At 33.5% G+C, this 22520-nt stretch overlaps 1 protein-coding gene across 1 annotated transcript in view; it reads left to right on the forward strand.

The window, feature by feature from the left end:
- The first annotated feature begins 3747 nt into the window (after nucleotides 1-3747).
- TMEM232 (transmembrane protein 232) overlaps nucleotides 3748-22520 on the forward strand; it is a 247190-nt gene continuing 228417 nt past the window's right edge. Inside the window, exon 1 of the mRNA XM_030927320.1 lies at nucleotides 3748-3885. Coding sequence (XP_030783180.1) covers nucleotides 3767-3885 — 119 coding nt within the window. The 5' untranslated portion in view covers nucleotides 3748-3766. The remainder of the gene's footprint in view (nucleotides 3886-22520) is intronic.

The raw sequence follows: 22520 nt of genomic DNA on the forward strand, positions 1-22520 counted from the left end.
AGTTTATTTTGTCATCATTAAATTAGAATAAAATGATGATTTTTTACTTTGCTAGTTTAGCTAATTATGTTAAAAGTGGGTTAAAAAACAGACTTGATGTAAATTAGAATAATTGCAAAATAACATGTAAAAATTAAATGCTTACATTTTCTCAGATATTTTGTAGTTTGTGTTGGAGTTCGAAAACAAATCTTAAAATAATGCACAATGCAATGTGGCCTTGTTGTACATGCAATAACAATAATAATAGCAATAATACTAAATTCTCTTGTTGATAGCTCCAAGCTTTGGGATGTACTGGGAATTTGATGAAGAATATCTTTAGAAAAGAACTAATATTTTCCTGAAAGTTGATGACATTTTCAGATTCTCTATTTTTATTTTTTGGGGGAGGGAGGGTTATTTTAAAACTTTTTGTTTATTTGTTTATTTACTTTACTGAGGATTTAATTCCAACATCTCTATGCAAAATATTTCTGGAGGCATTAATTTTTTTTTCCTTTTGGAAATTTGAAGTTGTTTGGCTATTTTTTCCCATTACTCTTAATCAAAAGCAATCCTAAGTAATAAAATGTATTAGAGGGCACAAATTTTCTCTCTTGTATATCACAACACTACTCAAATAGTGATTTACAAACTTGTGTTGGCTAAATACTTTTACCAGTACTGCTAAAATAAGCCAGAAATTTAGAGTAAGCATTTAGAAACTTATGTTTTTGATGTTTTTATTCCATCCCACTGGAGAAGTTTCTTTAACAGGGCATTGTGGAACTTGCATGTTGAGCAGAAAGTGCAAATATCTACCACTGTTAGCAGCAGATGTGAGGAATCTTTGGACAGCAAGTTCAGTGATTAAAAGATAATATTTGAAATAGTTTCTAACTTCTTGAAAATCAAAGGATATGATTAATTATAACCAACTCTGTGAAATATCTCAGGAAACAGCCAAAAGCTACAGGTCAATTTGCCTAACATAATGTACATGAAAACCAGTTTTAGCCTTCAATTTCCCTTCAATTTCTTGTTTTCTTTCTTGATGGCCTGTATTTTTTTCTTTTCCATTCATTTGGTATTAAACTCTTTAAACTAATTTATCTAAGAGTATGTCTAACACAAATTTGTATTTCTAGATATTTCTGATATATGCAATGTTTTGTGTTTTTATTATACTTTAAGTTTTGGGATACATGTGCAGAACATGCAGGTTTGTTAACATAGGTATATACATGCCATGATGATTTGCTGCACCCATCAACCCATCGTCTACATTAGGTATTTCTCCTAATGCTATCCCCCCTGGGCCCCCACCCCGTGACTGACCTTGGTGTGTGATGTTTCCCTCCCTGTATCCATATGTTCTCAGTGTTCGACTCCCATTTATGAGTGAGAACATGCGGTGTTTGATTCTGTTCCTGCGTTAGTTTGCTGAGAATGATGGTTTCCAGCTTCATTCATGTCCCTGCAAAGGACATGAACTCATCCTTTTTATGTCTGCGTGGTATTCCATGGTGTATATGTGTCACATTTTCTTTATCCAATCTATCATTGATGTGGTCGGTTTGGGTCGGTTCCAAGTCTTTGCTATTGTGAATAGTGCTGCAATAAACATACGTGTGTGTGTGTCTTTTTAGTAGAATGATTTATAATCCTTTGGGTATATACCCAGTAATGGGATGGCTGGGTCCAATGGTATTTCTGGTTCTAAATCCTTGAGGAATCGCCACACTGTCTTCCACAATGGTTGAGCTAATTTACACTTCCACCAACAGTGTAAAAGCATTCCTATTTATCCACATCCTCTCCAGCATCTGTTGTTTCCTGACTTTTTAATGATCACCATTCTAACTGGCATGAGATGGTATCTCATTGGGGTTTTGATTTGCATTACTCTAATGACTGGCGATGATGAGCTTTTTTTCATGTTTGTTGGCCTCATATATGTCTTCTTTTGAGAGGTGTCTGTTCATAGCTTTTGGTGTTTTAGTCGTGAAGTCTTTGGTGGGCTTGCTTTTATAGCCTTATGAGTTTCTTTTGGTCTTCTTTTGAAGGTGTTTTCTTTTCCTTAAAAGAAACACCTTCATAATTTTTTATAATTTATCTTTAGTTAAACACCTTACCTTCATAATTTTTTATAATTGACAATAAGCACTTGTCAAATTTGCAAAATTTGTTACTAGATTTATCAAATTATCTCCCTTTGCAATTCCTACTTATTGAGTATTGTTCTTTTAGGTTGCATGTGCTTAGCTGTACCTTATGATGCATTTTTATTGATAATATGAATTTGTTATTTTCCTGAGTGGATTTTAAGGTAGATATGCCCAGTGTGATTTTGTTAGCTGTTAAAGAAAAATAAATGTCTGAAAATATTAATCCTGCTTGGGAATAACTTTTGTTTTACATTAAAGTTAGACCCAGTTTGGATGGCACTCCTGTATATAGCTCAGCACAGCTGCTGACTTAAAAAAAAAACCCATTTGTTTTACATTCTGATGAATGTGGATTATTAGAAGCAGATTTTGCTATACACCAATAGCAATAGACAATGACATTTTGTGTCTATGACCTATCTTTTGCTGGATATTTTCCCATTGCCGCTCAGATCTGCTTCCCATTCTTCTTCACTTTGCCCCTGTACTTTCTGGCTTCTAGTTTGGTTTGGCAAATGGGTAACACAGGCAGATGACTAAAGTGGAGCATGCAAGGAGACTGAGATTGCAGTTTCCATCCTCCAGGCTCCCTCTTAGGGAGCAACCACAGTTTGGCTGCATTTCTCTCTTAAAGGCCAAAGCTTTTTATTAAGCACATCTCCTCAATAGTTATTCTGTCTTGGTCTATCTTCCTCTTCAGCCCTAAGAGTGATAACAGTTTATTTTGTTCTGTCCCTGAGAACACAACCATCTTGTTTTGTAGCTCTGCCCATGTCTTTGGAAAGAATTCCTTCATTCAGGTACCCTATTTGAGTGTGCCCTGCATTTCCTACCAAAACTTTGACTGATCTAATGATCAATTTTTAAATGTAGCTATTTAAAAAATGAAAGACAAAAAATGCAGTATAGATATGGCTACCCATTTCATTACTTCATTTTGCTGACTAAAACTCCACTAAACACAAATAGGATGTCTTAGTTTTGGTTATACACTCAGAGAATATACTCAGATATGAATCAAAAGGAAAAAATTTCTGGGTGTAAAAACAAGCAGAGAAAGCACTATCTAAATGACAAAAAGACAGGAGACATGAAAAGGAGTTTACAAGAAACTTTAAAGAACAGACAACAGTGATATGATCACAAGCGATTACATAAAGTTTCCTATATACTAGGCTCAATTTAAGCAATTTACATATATTGAACTATTTATTTCTCACAGGAACTCTATGAGGAAATACTATTCTCATTTTACAAGTGAGGAAACTGCGGCACAGAGCACTTAGTCTGGTTGTATAGCCTATTCTCTTAGCTACCGTGCCATGCTGTTCTTTCAATGATTTTGCTGATGAAACTGCCAAAGCATAATAAAGACTAGATATATGGATGGATACACTTATAATAGTAGCTTTTTGTACTTATTTCCGTAATATCCTTATAGTTTTCTTATTTATTTAAATTCTTCCTTAGTATAGAATTATTCTTAAGCCTAACTTTAGTTCTTGCTATTCTTTTCCAAAAATAATGAATTTGCGTAACATATTGTTTGCTACTATGAGTACATTTGTATGCTAACATACATTTAATATTCCTTTTAGAATTTATGATTGGTGAATATGCCTGTTAACAAATCACCTATGATTAATACATATGGAGGCATATCTTCGCCTTATCATGAAGAGATCTGGAAATTAAATTTTCAACATTTAAGTGGAGAAAGGAGTCATAAATCAAGGTAAGCTAGAAAATAATTATAGGACCCATATGTATTGTAGAGAATTTAGAAAATGTGGAAAACTGTGAAAAATAAAAATTCACCCATAGTTCTCTAACCAAAGATTAAAATTTTAAAGTTTACTGTTTTTTAATAGCCTTAGTTATTATAATTATATGCTTTCTAAAATTTTGAATTCTATACTTTTTGTTTGAAATAATTATCTATACTCATATGTTTTCTTAATTTGTCATAATAATGCATAGATTGCATGAGAAAATATTTGATAACTCCTGTATCATGAAGTATTCTATTTAGTTCTAAGATCTTTGATATTTCAAATTTAAACAAAATAGAATGTTTTTCTATTTTGAAATATTTCAAATTATTTCCTTGGGATAAAGTTTCTACAAGGAGTGCAAGAGCACTCATTGTTTGTTAAAAGAACTTTCACAAAGACTTTACAGTCACAAATAATGTACTTTTTCTAGTTGTTTTCTGTGGTATCCTTGTCCCAATACCATAGTGATCCATACTGTAAAAAAAAGTGGCAGGAAAAGTTATTATCCACCTAGAATCCTACAGAGAAGAAAATAAAATTCAAAGTATATCATTAAAAAAGTGAATGGTTTTGCTATTAGTCATATAAACATAATATGCTGAAGAAATATGTAAAACTGGTCAGTGCATCTAAATGGTGAAGGATGCTACAAATAAAAAGCAACAGGACCTAAACATACACACCATGACTAGATCATTCTGTTACTAGTAGGATATAGGTAAACAGTGGAAAAATAATTTGTATTAAAATGTTCAGAGTAGTTTTAATTAATTTAAAAATTGAAAATAGCAAATGCTTTATAATAATCAAGTCAATTAAATGTATCTGAATAGTAGAATACAATAGAAATGTTTATAAGAAAAAATTGAAACAGAAATTAGTATACAATGATTAAACTGATTATATCAAAGGTGTATTACTGATACCACAATTCACCAAGAATGGAGTATAATCTTTTTCAGCCTACGAGATAGTAACATACTATGCTAGAAAGGAGCAGGTTAGATTCTTCGTTTAAACAAATTTCAAAAGCCCTGGATTTAACAAAGTGCAATTGTTTTCTTTACTCCAAAAGTTCTCAACTTTTTTATTTGTTTATTTATTTATTTATTTATTTATTTATTTATTTATTTATTTATTTATTTTTAGAGACAGGGTCACCCAGGCTGGAGTGCAGTGGCATGATTATAGCTTACTATAACCTTACTATAACCTATAGCTTACTATAATCCTGGGCTCAAGTGATCCTCCAGTTGCTCAGCCTCCGAATTTTAGCCAGTATGGCTGGCTAATTTTTAATTTTTTTTTTTTTTTTTTTTTTTTTTTGTGGAGATGGGGTCATGCTTTGTTGCCCAGTCTGGTCTTGAACTCCTGGCCTCAAGTGATCGGCACTCCTTTTCCTCCCAAAATGTTGGAATTACAGGCATGAGCCACTGTGCCTGGCTCAGTTTTAAAATATGCTCATGTATAGTATAAGTCCGCATTAGGGGGACTGATACAGTTTGGCTCTGTGTCCCCATTCAAATATCATCTTGAATTATAATCCCTATGTGTCAAATGAGGGACCTGGTGGGGGGTGATTGATCACAGGGATGGATTTCCCCTTGGCTGTTCTCATGATAGTGAGTCCTCATGCAATCTGATTGGTTGGTAAGTGTCTGGTGCTTCCTCCTTCGCACTCTCTCCTGCCACCATGTAAGAGGTGCCTTGCTTCCCCTTCCCATTCTGCCATGATTGTAAATCTCCTGAGGCCTCCCCAGCCATGCGGAACTGTGAGTCAATTAAACCTCTTTTGTTTATAAATTACCCAGTCTCAAGTGGTATCTCTGTAGCAGTGTGAGAATGGACTAATACAGAGACAGAGCTAGCCTTGCCACCACTACCTATACAACCTGCTTCATCAGAATGAACTCATGGAACACGTTTTAAGTATTATTAATTTCTGTTCAATGTCCAAATTTTTATTAGGAAAAATAACTTGCTAGATCAAAATGTGTTGTTAATAGATTAAAATTTCTTAAAAATTGTGCGTGATTTTTAAGTTTTAAGAACTTGCTGAAAACTTAGAAAAGTATAATGGCATACATGCAATAGAATTTAAGATGTTGGCGTATTGTTATGGGCTGAATGTGTGTGTCCCCACACAATTCATATGTTGAAGTCCCAACCTTAATGTGTATTATAGCCACTGCAATTCACAAAGAAGAGAGTATGATCTCATAGCAAACCAGGTAGTAATAGATATTATGCTAAAAAGGAGGGGTTTAGTTTCTTCATTTAAACAAATTTGAAAAGCCCTGGAGTTAACAAAGTGAAATTGTAACGCAATTTGATGGTATTAGGAAGTGTGGCCTTTGGGAGGTAGTTGGGCATAGATGAGGTCATGATGGTGGAGTTCTCATGATGGGATTAGTGTCTTTACAAGAAAAGGAAGAGCTGCCAGCACTTACTCTCTCCTCTGTGTGAGGGTGCAGCAAGAAGGCAACTGTCTGCAAGCCAAGAACATAGCCCTCACCAATACCAGCCCATGCTGGCACCCTATCTTGGATTTCCCAGCTTCTGGAACATGAAGAAATAAAATGTTTAAGTCACCCAGTTTACACTGTTTTGTTATAGAAGCCCCAGTAGCCTGAGACACATATTGTTACATTTGTTTAAAATACTTTTCTTGAATAAAGAATACTTCAAGAACTACAGTTTCAGCTGTTTAACCCTGTGTGCTTTCAACTATAGTAATTGTGGCATATATCATTCCAGTTCATTTTTCTACTTTAATATACATGAATATGAAATTGTATTTTTCACATTTATTAATGTAATTCTACCTAATACATTTATCTGTGACTTAGTTTTTTTAAAAATGCTACATTTTAACTTTAATCCATATGGATAATTATGTATTTTCTCCATTTTAATGGCTGAGAAATTCTAATATAATAAATTTTCCTTATTTATTATTTTCCAAATTTTTGACAACAAAATCAATGCCATAGTGACAATCATTGCATATTTCTCCTTGTGTATGTGTGCAAGTGTTTCTTTTTTTTTATATTTTTATTTTTACAGACAGAGTCTTGCTCTATGTCCCAGGCTGGAGTGCAGTGGCACAATCATAGCTCACTGCAACCTCGAATTCCTGGGCTCAAGAGAGCCTCCTGCTTCAGCTTCTGGAGTAGCTAGAATCACAGGCACATGTAACCATACCTGGATAAAGAAAAAAGTTTTTTTTTGTAGAGATGGAATTTGCTTCGTTGCTGAGGCTAGTTTCAAACTCCTGACCTCAAATGGTCCTCACCCCTCAGCCTCCAAAAATTCTGGGTTATAGATGTGAGCCATTGTGCCCAGCTAAGTATAATTTTTGATTTGTTATTTTAAAAAATTTACTTGGTGCTTTCTATGGGTCTCCAAAAGTATCTGAAAAAAAAAAAATACACACACACACACACATGTACACACACACACACAGACACATATTTCCTTCCCCAGTCTATAAGAGTATGAGAGTATCACTTCCCCTTGTCTTCACCAACACCTAACAGATCAGTTTGGGGAGACTTAACATCTTTATCATAACCATATTATAATTTAGAAACATGGCATATCTCTTCATTTATTTATAAAAATTTTCTCAATACAGTTTTAGTGTTTTTATTTTTATATGGGTATTATCTTAGATTTCTTAATTTTTGACAATATAATAGGTCAAAAGTGACACTTATAATGTCACTTTTTAAGATTTTTAAGATTCCCTAATAACTATGTGACTATCTTTTTATGTTTGTTGCTGTTAGAATTACTTCTATGTGTTGTCTTGTTCTTATTAATATGTTGGTATTATTAAATATTTATTGTAAATTCTCCCAAGGTATGCCTTATCCTTTAACTTTGTTTTAGTTGTGCCTTTACTTATATGGAAGTCTTAAAAATTGTTATAGTTATTATGTTTTTAAGATTCATTAATGTTGTTGAGTGTAGCTATATCATTTTTATTGCTTGTTTTTCATTTCACTGTTGCATTTTATTAACATACTGCAAATTATCCATTAATTCTGTTAATTTTGGACATTTCAATTATTTTCAGTTTATGGTTATTATGAACAATGTTTCATACATTCCCGTATGGGCACCATGACATACATCTTAATTTACAGACTTATGAGTGGAATTGCTGGGTCGAAGGATATGTATATAAAATTTAGTGACTAGAACATAGTAATTTTTATAAAATCAGATATCTCAATCTTTTAGGATTAGCCTTTTTTTTTCTGTATTTTGGTTAAAAAAATCTTTCCCAACCACAAGAGCATGTAGATAGTCTTGTATATTATTTTCTAAAAACCTTATTGTTTTCTCTTTCATGTCTGTAATCTATGTGGAAATTTTTATAAATAATATTAAATACAAGTCTGATTTTCTTTTTAAAATGTGCATAGTCAATTCATCAATACCACAAAAGGAAAAAATCCTTTCTCCACTATTTCTGTAGTACAATTATTGTATAACTCATGTGTTCACATGTAATTGATAGGCTTATCTGCTCTATATTCTGCTTCACTGGCCCATTTGTCTAATTCCACACCAACATCACACTGCCTTAATTACTATGGTTTGGTAATAACACTTAATAGTCAATATGATAGACTTTTCCAAACTTGTTTTTCTTCAGTGGTATCTTGCACATTAATTTTGAAACCAGCTTGTCATAATTTTTCTTTTCAAAAAATTGCAGGGAGTTTTTAATTGGATTTTTCAGAATCTATAGATCAATTTGGGGAGAAAACATCTTTATCATAACCATATTCTACTTTATAAACATGGTATATCTCTTCATTTATTTAGTTATTTATAAAATTTTCTCAATACAGTTTTACTTCTTTTTTCATATGGGTATTATCCATCATTCTCATAGCAGTATTGTTCACAGAGGCATTGTTAGATTTATTTCTATGTATTTAGTATTTTTGATGCCATATATAAATTAAATGCATATATAGATTTCTAAAATTTGTATTTTCTAACTTTTTTTACCAGAAGAAATAAGTAAATTTTTAATATTGATTTTACACACACAAATATTGCTAAATTTCCTTATTAATTCTGAATATTTTTGTCTCCATATTGACTTAAAAGGAATATTCTAAACATTTGACTGACAAGGGACTATTAACCAGAATATATAAGGAATTCAAACACCCTAATAACAATATCCCAAATCATCTAATTGAAACAGGTGGAACAGATCTGAGTAGACATTTCTCAAAAAAAGACATACAAGCTGGGCGCGGTGGCTCACACCTGTAATCCCAGTACTGTGGGAGGTCGAGGCGGGCGGACCATGAGGTCAGGAGATAGAGACCATCCTGGCGAACACCGTGAAACCCTGTCTCTACTAAAAATACAAAAAATTAGCCGGGCATGGTGGCGGGCGCCTGTAGTCCCAGCTACTTGGGAGGCTGAGGCAGGATAATGGTGTGAACCTGGGAGGCAGAGCTTGCAGTGAGCCGAGATCACCACTGCACTCCAGCCTGGGCAACAGAGCAAGACTCTGTCTCAAAAAAAAAAAAAAAAAAAAAAAAGACATACAAATGGCCAACAGATATATGAAAAAATTCTCAAAATCACTAATCATCAGAGAAATGTAAACTGAACCCACAGTGATATATTATCTCACCCCAACTAAACTGGCGTTTATTAGAAAGACAGTAATGGATGCTGGTGAGGATATGGAGAAAGAGGAATGCTCCTACACGGTTGGTGGGAATGTAAATTAGCCTAACCATTATGGAAAACAGTATGGAGGTTCCTCAGAAAACCAAAAATAGAATTGTCATATCATCCCATAATCCCACTGTGGGATATGTGTCCAAAAGAAGGGAAATTAGCAGATTAAAGAGCTATCTGGGCTGGGCATGGTGGTGTGCTGGGCACCCGTTATCCCAGCACTTTGGGAGGCCCAGTTGAGTGGATTGCTTGAGCCCAGGAGTTTGAGATCAGTCTGAGTAACAAGACAAAACCCGCCTCTACAAAAATTACAAATATCAGCCAGGCGGCTGGGCGCCGTGGCTCACGTCTGTAATCCCAGCACTTTGGGAGGCCGAGGTGGGCAGATCACGAGGTCAGGAGATCGAGACCATCCTAGCTAACACGGTGAAACCCCGTATTAGCTAAATACAAAAAAAAAAAAAAAAAAAAAAAAATCAGCCAGGCATGTTGGTGTGCACTTGTAGTCCCAGCTACCCAGGAAGCTGAGGTGGGGGGATTACTTGAGACCTGGAGGTAGAGATTGCAGTGAGCAAAGACTGCAGCACTGCACTTCAGCCTGGGCCACAGAGCAAGACCCTACCTCAAAAAAAGAAACAATAAAAGAGATATCTGTCCTCTCATATTAATTGTAGCATTAGTCACAATAGCCAAGATGTGGAATCAATCTAAGTTTCCATGCATGATAAATCGATAAAGAAAATGTGATATATATACACAATGGAATATTATTAAACCATAAAAGAATCAAATCCTGTCACTTGCAACAACATTGGTGGAACAGGAAGACATTATGTTAAGTAAAATAATTCAGGCACAGAAAAATAACCGCTGTTGTCACTCATATGTGTGTGCTAAAATAAATTGATCTCATAAAGGTAGAGAGTAGAATGATGGTTACCAGAAGCTGGGAAGATTGAAGAGGTGGGGAAGAAGAGAGGTTGGTTAATGGGGACAACATAGTTAAATAGAAGGAATAAGATCTAGTGTTTAAGAGCATAATAGGGTGACTATACTTAACAACAATTTATTGTATATTTCAAAATTACTAAAAAAGTGATATTGCAATATTCCTAACACAAATAAATGATAAATGCTAGAGGTGATGGATATTATAATTAACCCTGATTTGATCATTAAATATTGTATGTTTGTATCAAAATATCACATATATCTCATAAATATGTACAACTATGTATCCACAATCATGAAAAATAAAAAATAATAAAGCAAAAGGTAAATCTAAGTATGTTTGTATTTAAAAAGTATAATATTTTTTCTCAAACTTTATCTGGTATTCTACCTTATGTGTTTTATAATTTATCTCCACTAAAGTTTATTACCATTTTAAGTAATCAGTGTTCTTTTTATTTTATTTCCTGTTTACCATTTTCATTGCTTTTTAACTCTTCTTTCTTCTTAGGCCTCCTTTCTGGACTTGTTTATCATTTACCTGCTGTAAGATATTTTGAATTTTCCCTACTGTCAACAACAAAAATCTCTGAATATATCTTTTATTTGTCTGAATATATTTTTTATTCTTATTCTTGAAAAATGTTTAAAACTGAATATAAAATATCTTTGAGTAATTATTACTTTTATTTTTTTTTTTCCTCTAGAACATTGTTGGTATCATTTCACTATCTTACAGTTTCCATTATTGCTGTTGAGAAGTTAGCTGAAATTTTAATGTCATTTCTTTAAGATTATTTTGGCTTCCTTCCCCCAAACCTGGCAATTTTAAGTTTCTTATTGTCTTCTGTTTTCTTCAGTTTTATTCTGATGTGTCAGAATATAATGTTAAAAATTATCTTACTTAGATTTGATGGAACTTTTTGAATCTGTGGATGTATCTTTCTTTCATCATTCCTGAAAAATTATTTGGTATTGTTTATACATATATTGCATTGACAACCACATTTTTTCTTTTCTCTCTTTCTGAGACTATTGAATATATGTGTATGAGATCATCTCATTAAATCTGTTACATCTTTTATTCTTTCTTCTCAATTTTCCAAATTTTTATCACTTTCTACTGTATTTTGAACAATTGATTCTGATCTGTGATTTGTCTTTCATGTGACTAATTTTCCCATTCTCAATTGTATCCATTGAATTAAAAAATTATATCTTACATTCTATTAATTTATTTAGTTTTCCTCAAATCTGTTATGTAGACTTAACATTTCGGGTTCCCTGCAGATCTTTTTAAGCATGTGGTGGGATAAGCATGATAATTTTATAATATGTGTCTGATTATTTCAGTGACTGGAGTCTTAGTAGGTTTGTTGTTTCTGCTTGTTCTCATTTCTGCCGTATTTTTCCTTGTATCTTGTCATTATTCACTTTCCTTTGGATGGAAAATATTTCTGCATGTTTTTTGAGAACTAGGATAAATGCGTCCTCCTCCAGAGAATCTTTGCATTAGCTTCTCTGCCAGGCACCTGTAAGTGTACCAGCCTGGGACAACTGAAACTAAATTCACTCCCTGAGTTTTCTTGGCCAACAATCTATGTTTGTCTAGGGTGTAAATCTGGGTCAGGACCAATCTTCTCAGCAACAGTTCTTTTTCTTTTCCATTCTCATTCTTTTTCTGCTAGACGCCAAGGTAGCCTTCTGTGTGGCTTCCTGAGGTTAGGAAGAGGGGATCTTGCAAGATACTACATACTTTATGCAGATAATCCTAAAGGAAACTATACTACAATTATTATTATTATTATTATTAATAATTTATCCACTGACACCTACTTTGGTCACTCAGACTTGACTCCTTTCCTAACACCTGTATCTCTACTCGAACTAGCTGATATACAGAGTTCTCTGGCAAAAACACATATTATGGGAAGAAAATAAGTATGTCTAGGGTTCTATTCCATTTCCTTGTTTGAGGTATTGTTGCCTTACATTTCTGGTGAGCTCTTCCCCAAGAAGTGATGTCCTTGCTTTCATCAAACCTTTTGTTGTGGCTTCAGTGGAAGATTAACCCATTGTCAAAAAGAAATTTGTATCCATGGTTTTAAGATGAATCTATCAGACTCATTTACTTTTACTTTCACTGGCTAATGACGAAGATAAACTTTGAAGCTCTTTTTTTTTTTTTTAAGCCATATGATGCAGGCAGTTTTTCCATCTTTGGTAGTTAAATACATAAAGTTGGGTATTGTTGCCTCTGCCTACCAATTAACCCTCTTTGGGATTAATAATTACATTTCACAAGAGATGACATTACACTTGAGAAGCTTAGTTATTTCTAAGTGGGCTTCTTACGGACAACCTTGAAAAGATAATGACTGTTACCAAATGCTGAATAGAATGTTTCCAAGTATAAAAGCAATCATTTAGAAAAGGAAGTAGGATTTTACTCTTGAAAACATTTTCAGCCTTCAATTTTCTTCTAAATGGCTGTCTGCTCAAAATTCGGTGGGTATCAACAGTCCCTTCTCCCCTAATCTGTTTAGGGTTCTCTTTATTTGTAGCTACTAAGAAGGAGGGCTTGCATTTCAAAGCTTAAGACAGTTGCTAAGATTGAAACAGAAACGTAAAATCTAAAGAAACATAAAGGCAGTAAAAGAACATATAAAACCATAGATATTTTTAGAAATGAAATGAGGACTGTATTTCTGGTTTCATACCATAAAGCCTTTGGATATCTATAATGTGATGATGCTGTAATCAATCACACGGGCATCAGGATGACAGACGATATTTCCAGTGTCTGACTCAAAAGCCCAGACCCCAAACCAGTGAGTCAGAAATGACGAATTCAGGGAAGGTATTCATAGAATAAATTTCTGCAGGTGTTCACATCACCTGCTCTTTATTTATGCCCTTTATATTATTAAATCTGTCCCTGAATTCCTCAAACATTCAAACGTAATATACACACCAAAAGGAGCAGGCCTTCCTTTCATTCTTCTGGTACTTCTGATACTTAGGAGAAACCATATTAATTGTTATTTGAAGTTTTTTTTTTTACCTTTTCATAGTACCAAACTTATCAAAAGAGTAGTCAATATTTAATATTTTTCTTTTTTTAATCCATATATTGATTAGCACCCTAAAATCTGGATTCTGTTTTTCTATAATGAAATTGCTGTCTTAAAGATCTCTACTACTTTAAACATGTATTATTTCTTTGTGGTGACAACATTCTAAATCTTTTCTTCTAGTTATCTTGAAATATTCAGTACATTGTTATTTACTATAGTCACCCTACTGTGTAATAGAACACCAAAACAAATTCTTCTTAACTGTAACTTTGTACCCATTGACCAACCTCTCCCAGTTCCCCCCAACCTCGACCCTCCCCAGCCTCTGGTAACAACAATTCTACTCTCTAAGTCTATGAAATAAGCTTTTTAAGATTCCACATATGAGTGAGATCATGTGGTGTTTAGCCTTCTGTGCTTTAACATAGTGACATAGTGTTATCCAGGTTCATTCATGTTATTGCAAATGACAAGATTTCATTCTGTTTTATGACTTTATAGTATTCCACTACACACACACACACACACACACACACACACACACACACACACACACACAGATATATATCCATTCATCATTAGATGGGCATATAGGTTGATTCTATATCTTGGTTACTGTGAATAGTGCTGCAATAAACATGGGTGTACAGATGTCTCTTCCACATACTGATTACATTTTCTTTGGATATATACCCAGTAATGGGATTGCTGGATTATATGGCAGTTCTATTTTTAGTTTTTTGAGAAACCTCCATATGTTACTCATTATGGCTGTACTAACTTACATTCCCACCAACAATGTATGAGTTCTCTTTTCTTCTATTTGTTACTTTTGATAATAGCCATTCTAGCTGGGATGAGGTGGCTTTCAATGTTGTCACCACAAAGAAAAGATAAATATTGAAAGTGATGTATATGGCAATTACCCCAATTTTATCATTAAGCTATGTACACATGCACTGAAACATCACATTTTATCCCATAAATATGTACAATTATTAGATGTCAGTTATAAATAAAAAGTTCAATTAAAAATATCTCCACTGACTTTTAAAATATTAACTCTAATGGTTTTCTTTTTGTATTTAGTCTTGATATTTCTGTGGATGTACATTTGCCATCATTGTCTTTATCTTTAATGTATTCTTTGATATCTCAGTCTAGGATACTTGTTTGTATGAAACAGGCACACAATCAAACTAATTCAAGCGAAAAAAAAAAACAATTAACATAAGGATATAAGGCTGTGTTGTGGAACTTGAGAGCAGAAAGTATAGCTAGGCCTTTTCCCCTCATTCAGTACTCTTAACACACATGGAGATAAAACGGCCAGCTTGGCAGATACAGTCTACATGTACACTACGATAAACTTGAAAAGGATAAAAACTCTAGATTTACATCAGTAAATCATTTGGCAAACGTTGATGGGGGGCTAAAATGGTGAACATGCAGCTGTCTGAAATTGGAGGTGCTTTGTTATTTGCTGTCTTGAAAAAGCTGTCAGCAAAAGCCACAGGTTTTGGCTCTAGAACCTTTCAGTTCTAACCTCAACCAATTAAAGTATTGTTTTATTTAAAATCCTTAGAGAATTGAATTGGCCCAGCTGGCATCAGATGTCTACTGTGACAAAATCAGCAATGGCCAGGGTACATGAAGTCATATGGACTAATATAGAACTTAGGCCCCAGTGCAGCAGAGACTGTTAAAAATGAACACTTTTCAGAGAAGGAATTTGCACCCCATATTATATATACATCTGAATTCCATTGTAGTACTTTCCTGAATCTCCTCTTATATTTATTGTTTATTTTTTCCCTCTTGCTTCCTAACTCTGGGATTTACCAAACAAAAACTTTCCTTTGATTGATTATTTTTTTCCTTAGTATTCTTCCTCTTGAAATTTTAAGACTTTGATCATCACTGATATGTAGGTGAATCTGAAATCTTTATTTCCAGATCTTATCCAATTCCTAATGCTTGACTTACAAGTCCTTTTGGATTATAAACCTTTCCACTTGGATGTCTCATAGGTAAATCATCCTATGTCCAGAATGGCACAGATCATCTGCTCAGATTCCTCCCATCCAATTCTCTTGATGTCATCTTCCTACTTCCAGTCATGTGGGCCAAAAACATTGAGTTTATCTGTGTGCTTGGCATCATGATTTCTTTTCTCAAATTCCATTATTCATCAAGCCCTATTGATTTAGCTAGATCAATTTTAACCCGATTTAGCTTGACCTCCACCTAATCTCTAAATTCTGGGTGATCATGTGCCCAGGAAAAAGCAGAGAAAGAACTTTGAAGGGACAGCTGCTATTCTGTCCTTTCCAGCTCCTGCCTAGTCTTCAAGGCTCACCTGCTATTTCCACAAAGAAGCTTTTTCTGAATCTCACCAAAAAGAGTAATGCTTATAACTAACAGTTTTCTAGCACTGAATATATGCCAGGAACTAGGCTGTGTGACTTGATTTGATGCTTTCCAAAATTCTGCAAGATCTTTTCACTATTTCTACAGATGGAAAATTGTAGCTCCCACAGATTAAGTGATTCAGCAAAGATTATAGGACATGGGAGTGCTAGAATCATGATCTCTACTTCTAAACTCCCACAGAGTTTTATTTCTTTTTTAAAGAACATCTTCTTATGTTGCATCACTGTGAAGTGTCTCACTTCCCTCCCAGAATGGGAACTTCCTGAGGCCAGACCTGAGTTCTCTTCTAGCAGTCATGGTATCTAGCAAAATATTTTGTATGTAGGTGGCTTTCATTAAATAGTCATTGAACAAATGAATCGTCACCTAAAAAAAGTTCTGAATTCACAGATAATGTAAATACAGTCAGTTTGGATGGAGTGCCTATTTAACCAGGAGACATCACTATAAATATTTTATAAATAAAATTAGAATGATCTTTATTTACTGTCTGTTCCACAGGACTGCTCTTACATATTTAGACTAGATTATCTTTGTGAAATCCTTTGATATTTCAGAGATATTGGAATGCCTGAAGCTTAAGTCTGTTGTTTGAAATGCCTGTATTTACTTTATAAAAGTTTCCCTTTGCTTCTTACCATGTGTTATATATGTCACTAAATAAGTTTTAATTTTTACAATAATGTCTATTGTGATGGGCAGGAATTGGTTAAAATAGCTATGTTTATTTCTCACTAAATATTTAACATGATCTGTAGGAGACCAATTAAAGGACTCAGGATTTATATAGAAAGTTAAAAATAATTAGCTTTCCATGTTTTCAATGATGTAATACAAGCCATAATCCATACTGACAAATGTTTGACAAAGCTAAAATTATTATACAATGTAGTTTGAGCATAGAAATTGAATTAGATATTATTTTCATCCTAAGCCTGCATTTTGCTTTAGAAATAAAATGACATAACTATATTTTTCCTACAGCCTATGAAAAAGCTGAGATAAACTATCTAATTTCAGAAAATGTAATTTTAATTTGTATTTGAAACCCTGGATAGTGTGTGTGTTTTGTGTGCTTGGGGGTTGTCTGTGGTTGGTAATGAGAACATCTAATTGAATTGAATTTACTATTATTTTAAAAGAAGAATGAATTGCACATTATTATACTATGAATCATTCTTAGGGATCTTAGAAAGACAGCCAAATGCAAAGACTTTGAGTCAGACAGTTCATTTCAAATTTGGCTCAGTTTACTTTCAAGATATAACTTTGAGTGTGATACTTAAACTCTGTCAACCTATTTCTTCTTGTAAAACAAAGTACATTTTATACATTTCAAGCAGTATATGTAAAGCAAACACCAAATTTTCGTTAAGCAAATTCTATATACAACAGTAGAAAGAAACTTAAGCAACTAAAGTTACATCAAGGAATATAAGGGAGGTACATTAATATTACATTATGGGGCAGATTTTTGTAGGCTTTAGAGGTAAACTTGAGGTGAGTTTCTGGCCCTTTGTAATTATGTGACCTAAAGCACAGTTTCTTCATTTCCACTGCCTCCATCACTTGCCCCACCCCATAACCAAGTGAACATGCTTGAATTCGTGTCATTCTGCCACACATTCCTGCTGGTGCCCCTGTTTCTGCTCTCACCCCCTTGTTCTCTGAGGAGCAGTCTCAGTAATGTTTTAAGAATGTTAATAAAATTGTGTCATGCTCCAATTTTAGTCCTGTAATATCTTTCCATTACATCCAGAGTAAAATACAAACTCTACCCCATGGTTTAAATACCCTGAGAGAACTTGTCCCCAGCCTGCTCCTTGATCTCTTAACCTCTTTCTTCTCTGTTCTTTCCCTCCCTCCTTCCCTCCCTCCCTCCCTCCCTCCCTCCCTCCCTTCCTTCCTTCCTTCCCTCCCCCACTCTTCTTTTTCTAAGTCTTTTGTTTTCTGTCTCTTGCTTTCTATCTCTTTCTCATTTCAACTCAAATGTCTCTCCCTCAAGATGTTCCCTGACTGCCCCATGCAGTCTCATCTTTCCCGATATTCTCTTCCACATCACTCTAGTTAAATTTTCACAGCACGGATCACTTTCAGAAATCACCATGTTGATATATGGTGTTCTTGTTTATTGGATGTATGTTCTCTCTCAAAACAATATAACACCCATGAGACAAGTGACTGCATATCAGGTTTCCATTCACTTCTGTTTTGTGTCCTCTTGCCTAGCAGAGTGCTTGACTCACAGCAGATACTTAATATAGAATCAATCAATAAATTAGCAGATGACTGATAAGCTGTATCTTGAAGTGATTTTTTATCACCTTCCATTGTTTATTTGTCAACATTTCTTTTTGTAAAATACATTTACTGTTTAGAACAGTTTTAGATATATAAGAAGATAGTGCAGAGTTTCCATATACCCTGCACTCTGTTTCTCCTATTGCTAACATCCTACATTAGTATGGTACATTTGACACAATATTGAACAATGTTAATACATGACTATCAAGGGCCATATTTTATTCATATTTTTCTAGTTTTTACCTAATTTCCTTTTTTCTGTTCCAGGATCTCATACAGGACACTACATTACATTTAGTTGTCATGTCTCCTTTGGCTCTTCTAGGCTGGGACAGTTTCTCAGACTTTGTTTTTAATGACCTTGACAATTTTGAAGAGTACTGGTCAGGCATTTTGTAGAATGTTCTCCTGTTGGAATTTTTCTGATGTTTTTCTCATGATTATACTGGGGTTTCTGTGAGAGAGACCTGAGGTTAAGCACCATTCTCATCACATCACATCAGAGGTACATAGAATCAAAACAATTTATCACTGCTGATGTTGACTTTGATCACCTGGCTGGAGCAGTGTTCCTTGTTTTTTTACTAAGAGTGACTATTTTTCCTCCTCCCTTTGGCTTACTGTACTCTTTGGAAGGAAGTCACTATAAGCAGTTCATTTGTATCAATTTCTATTTCTCAACATTTTGAAATTCTGAATAGGTTAAAAATAGAAGTATAATCATTTATTAGAAGAAAATTTAGATTTCTATTTGTATACTATTGGAGAGATAGAAATAATCTAAATGAGAAATCCCAGACATTATAAAGGAAAATAAAATCATATCTAAATATACAATTTTAATTTATGACTACAGTTATCATAACAATGAAAACATATAAATATTATATTGAAATAGAAATACCTACAATATACATTTGCAAAATTTTAATGATAACAGTACCAGTTACCATTAATTAAATATTTAGCATATACCAGACACTCTTCTAAGTACAGTACATGCATTAATTCATTTAACTTTCAAAGCAACTCATGAAATATTTATATTTATTTTCCATTTTACAGACAAAGAAATTAAGGCATAATAAACTACTGAAGTTTAAAAATATATTAAAGGACAAAGTCAGATTCAAACCGCAGGAAGTCTGGCTCCTGGGATGGTGTACATAACCAATGTAACTATATTGCCACACATTGATTTTTTAATAAAAGACAAAAAAGCTTAATAAGTAAAAAGTGAGCAAATATATAAAATGCATGCCACAGAATAGGCATTATAAAAATGAATGTAAGGCCCTTCATACTGGAAAAGATTCTCAGGAATGCTAGTAGTTAGGGAAACACAAACTTTAAACCATAAGGAAATACCTGCATCAATCAAATGTGATTATCAAAACAACTGATATCCTTCTGGTGAGGATGTGGAAAAATGGGAGTTTTGTGCTTTACTGGTACATGCTTTACTAGAATACGAACGACTAGAATATTTTTGGAAAGTATTTTTTTAATCTGCTATAATTAAATGTGTGCATACTCGTAATTAAAAGTATAAACACTCAATTTTTTTGCTGTGAAATGCTAACACACATACAGAAGACTATATGAACATAAATATAATGATTAATGAATTATTATAAATCAAATACTTGTGTATTCACCAGGTGAAGAAATAAAATAATTTTCAGAAACTTTTTGTGTAACCCTTTTATATAAAGAAATCCTAGTGCTGTCTTCATCAACATATAAACCAATTAAAAAGTCTTCTCTCCTTAATTTTTTTTACTCTCCCAAATTTTCATTTTCTTTAGTTTTATGCTTTATATAAATGTAATATTGTGGAGTATATTCTTTTGTGTCTGGATTAGCTGTATGTTTGTAAGATCATCTATATTGTTGCAGTTTGTTTATTTTTATTCCCTTAACATTGAATACTTACCTTTGGGTCTTCAAGCTTAACTAGACAGACTAATATGATTATTAAAGGCCACACTAACTGCTGACCTCACTTAGCAGGATGCAGCACAGGGAACAGCATGCCAGCACATCAGTGACTGTTTACCTTCTGAAAGAGTTCTCAACAGAACAGAAATGGGAGCTAGTCTTCTGTAGCTACTCCAAATGACTGTGCGTGTAAGAATGTGAGACTTAGAGAGCTGAGTATAATAGACAGATAACCTTAGAATCCTTTGTCCCAAACTGGAATCAATGACTTAAAAAGTCCTGCAAAGAACATGCGCTTAGGAGAGCCTAAAGTTTCTCCTAATAAGGTATTTATAGTTTATTAGCAGTCTAGGTATAATGTGTCAATCAGGAGGTTTTTTTTTTTTGTTTTTTTTTTTGTTTTTTTTTTTTTTTACCGTAAGTGGTGGTCCCAGTAACACAGCTGACATCTACTTTTCCTATGTTCTTAGGGGAATGGAATTAGAAAATAACCCAAGCTCAAATTTATGCATTATAAAAAGAAAGAACATTTTGCTTCACCCTTTATTCACAGACATACCATACATTTTGGTTCACAAGATAGAATGTTGTTTGATTCCATGTTATATCCCCTATGAAAAATGTTGCTGGGACCATTCTTAGACATATTCCCTGGTACATAGGACATATTTCTGTTGTACATATATCAAGTTGTGATATTGCTAAGTTAGTTTGTATGTCTGTCTTGAATCATCTTGATAGAAAACATCCAACTGTTTTCCAGTTGGTGGTTTTACCAATTTACACAACCAAACGCAGTTTGTGAGAATATCTATTACTCCATATTCTCTTCAGTTTCTGGTATTGGCATTCTTTTAAGTGTTAACCCTTCTGGTGAATGTGAAGTAGCATCTAATTTTGGTTTTAATTTGGATTTCCCTATTTATTATCTTGATTATTTCCATATTTATTGGCCACTTGGATTTCTTCGTTTGTGAATTACCTTTTTAAGACTTTTCTCCATGTTTCTATTTATTGGGAGTTCTTTGTATCTTTTGTATATGAGCCCTTTATCAATTACATGTTGAAAATTTGTTCTACCACTTAAAATTTTGTCTTTTCATTCTCTTATACTTTCTAATTCAGTTTTTGGAAGATGCAGTCTTATAGTAATAAAGTAATCATATGTATAATGTATTTATAAGCAGAGGTGGTAACCAAAATATTCAACTATAGATATAGTGTGAGGGTTGATAAAACAGAAGTACACCTGTTGAATGTCAGGTCAGTGTAAGGCTCTTTTTATGATGATGATTACTATTACTGCATTGGTTAGCACAACTAACATTTTATAGGAAGTAATGTGAAATGTCAATCAATAAAGGAATTATTGGATTTGTTGAAGTACATCTATATTCTGCATATTAAGATCAATTGAACTTCAGGAGCTGACTGTTGTAATCTGGAAAGATGAAAATCCCAAAAATATAATTCTGGGAAATATTTTGAAAATTCTTTAAGTGATATTTATTTACATTTTTAAAAGATTTATATGTGAAACATATAGAAATATGACAAAAAACTTCATAGACCACTTTACACAAAATAAGCAATAATAACATACCTATTTTTGCAAACATAAAGAAGTATATTAATGACCACTGCATAGGTATAACGGTTATGAGTGACAAACCATATTCATAAAAATTGGACAAAAGGACATGTGTAAGTGCATATTACTGTGGTTGGTAATTGTGTCCACCCAAATTTATAACTGTGGTCATCTGACATTCTTTGATGAACAACGTAAGTCTTGACAAGATTGGCACAAACTGTGATGGGTCAACACCACATGCGCAGTAACCTAAAAGAACCAAGATCTCAATGTATTTTATCTTTCACAAATGCAGCTGTACAAAAAGGACATGTCTTCATTTACTGAGAAAGTTCTAGCCTTTTTTTGTACACATACAATGCTTGCACACAAAGTCAATGTTGTTATTGTGCACTTTACACTTTTTTGTAGACAAATTTGCAAAAAATGCATAAAATGAATTATAACTCTCTGGAAGTCTCTATACAACTTATACTTCCAGTATACCATAGTAAAATATTATTTTAAATGCTGATCATTTAAAATAGTTGAAAAAGACAAAAAAAAAAAAAAGAAGAAGAAGAAAAGAAGAAAA

Source organism: Rhinopithecus roxellana, chromosome 3, assembly GCF_007565055.1.
Source record: "Rhinopithecus roxellana isolate Shanxi Qingling chromosome 3, ASM756505v1, whole genome shotgun sequence".
NCBI classification, from domain to species: domain Eukaryota; kingdom Metazoa; phylum Chordata; class Mammalia; order Primates; family Cercopithecidae; genus Rhinopithecus; species Rhinopithecus roxellana.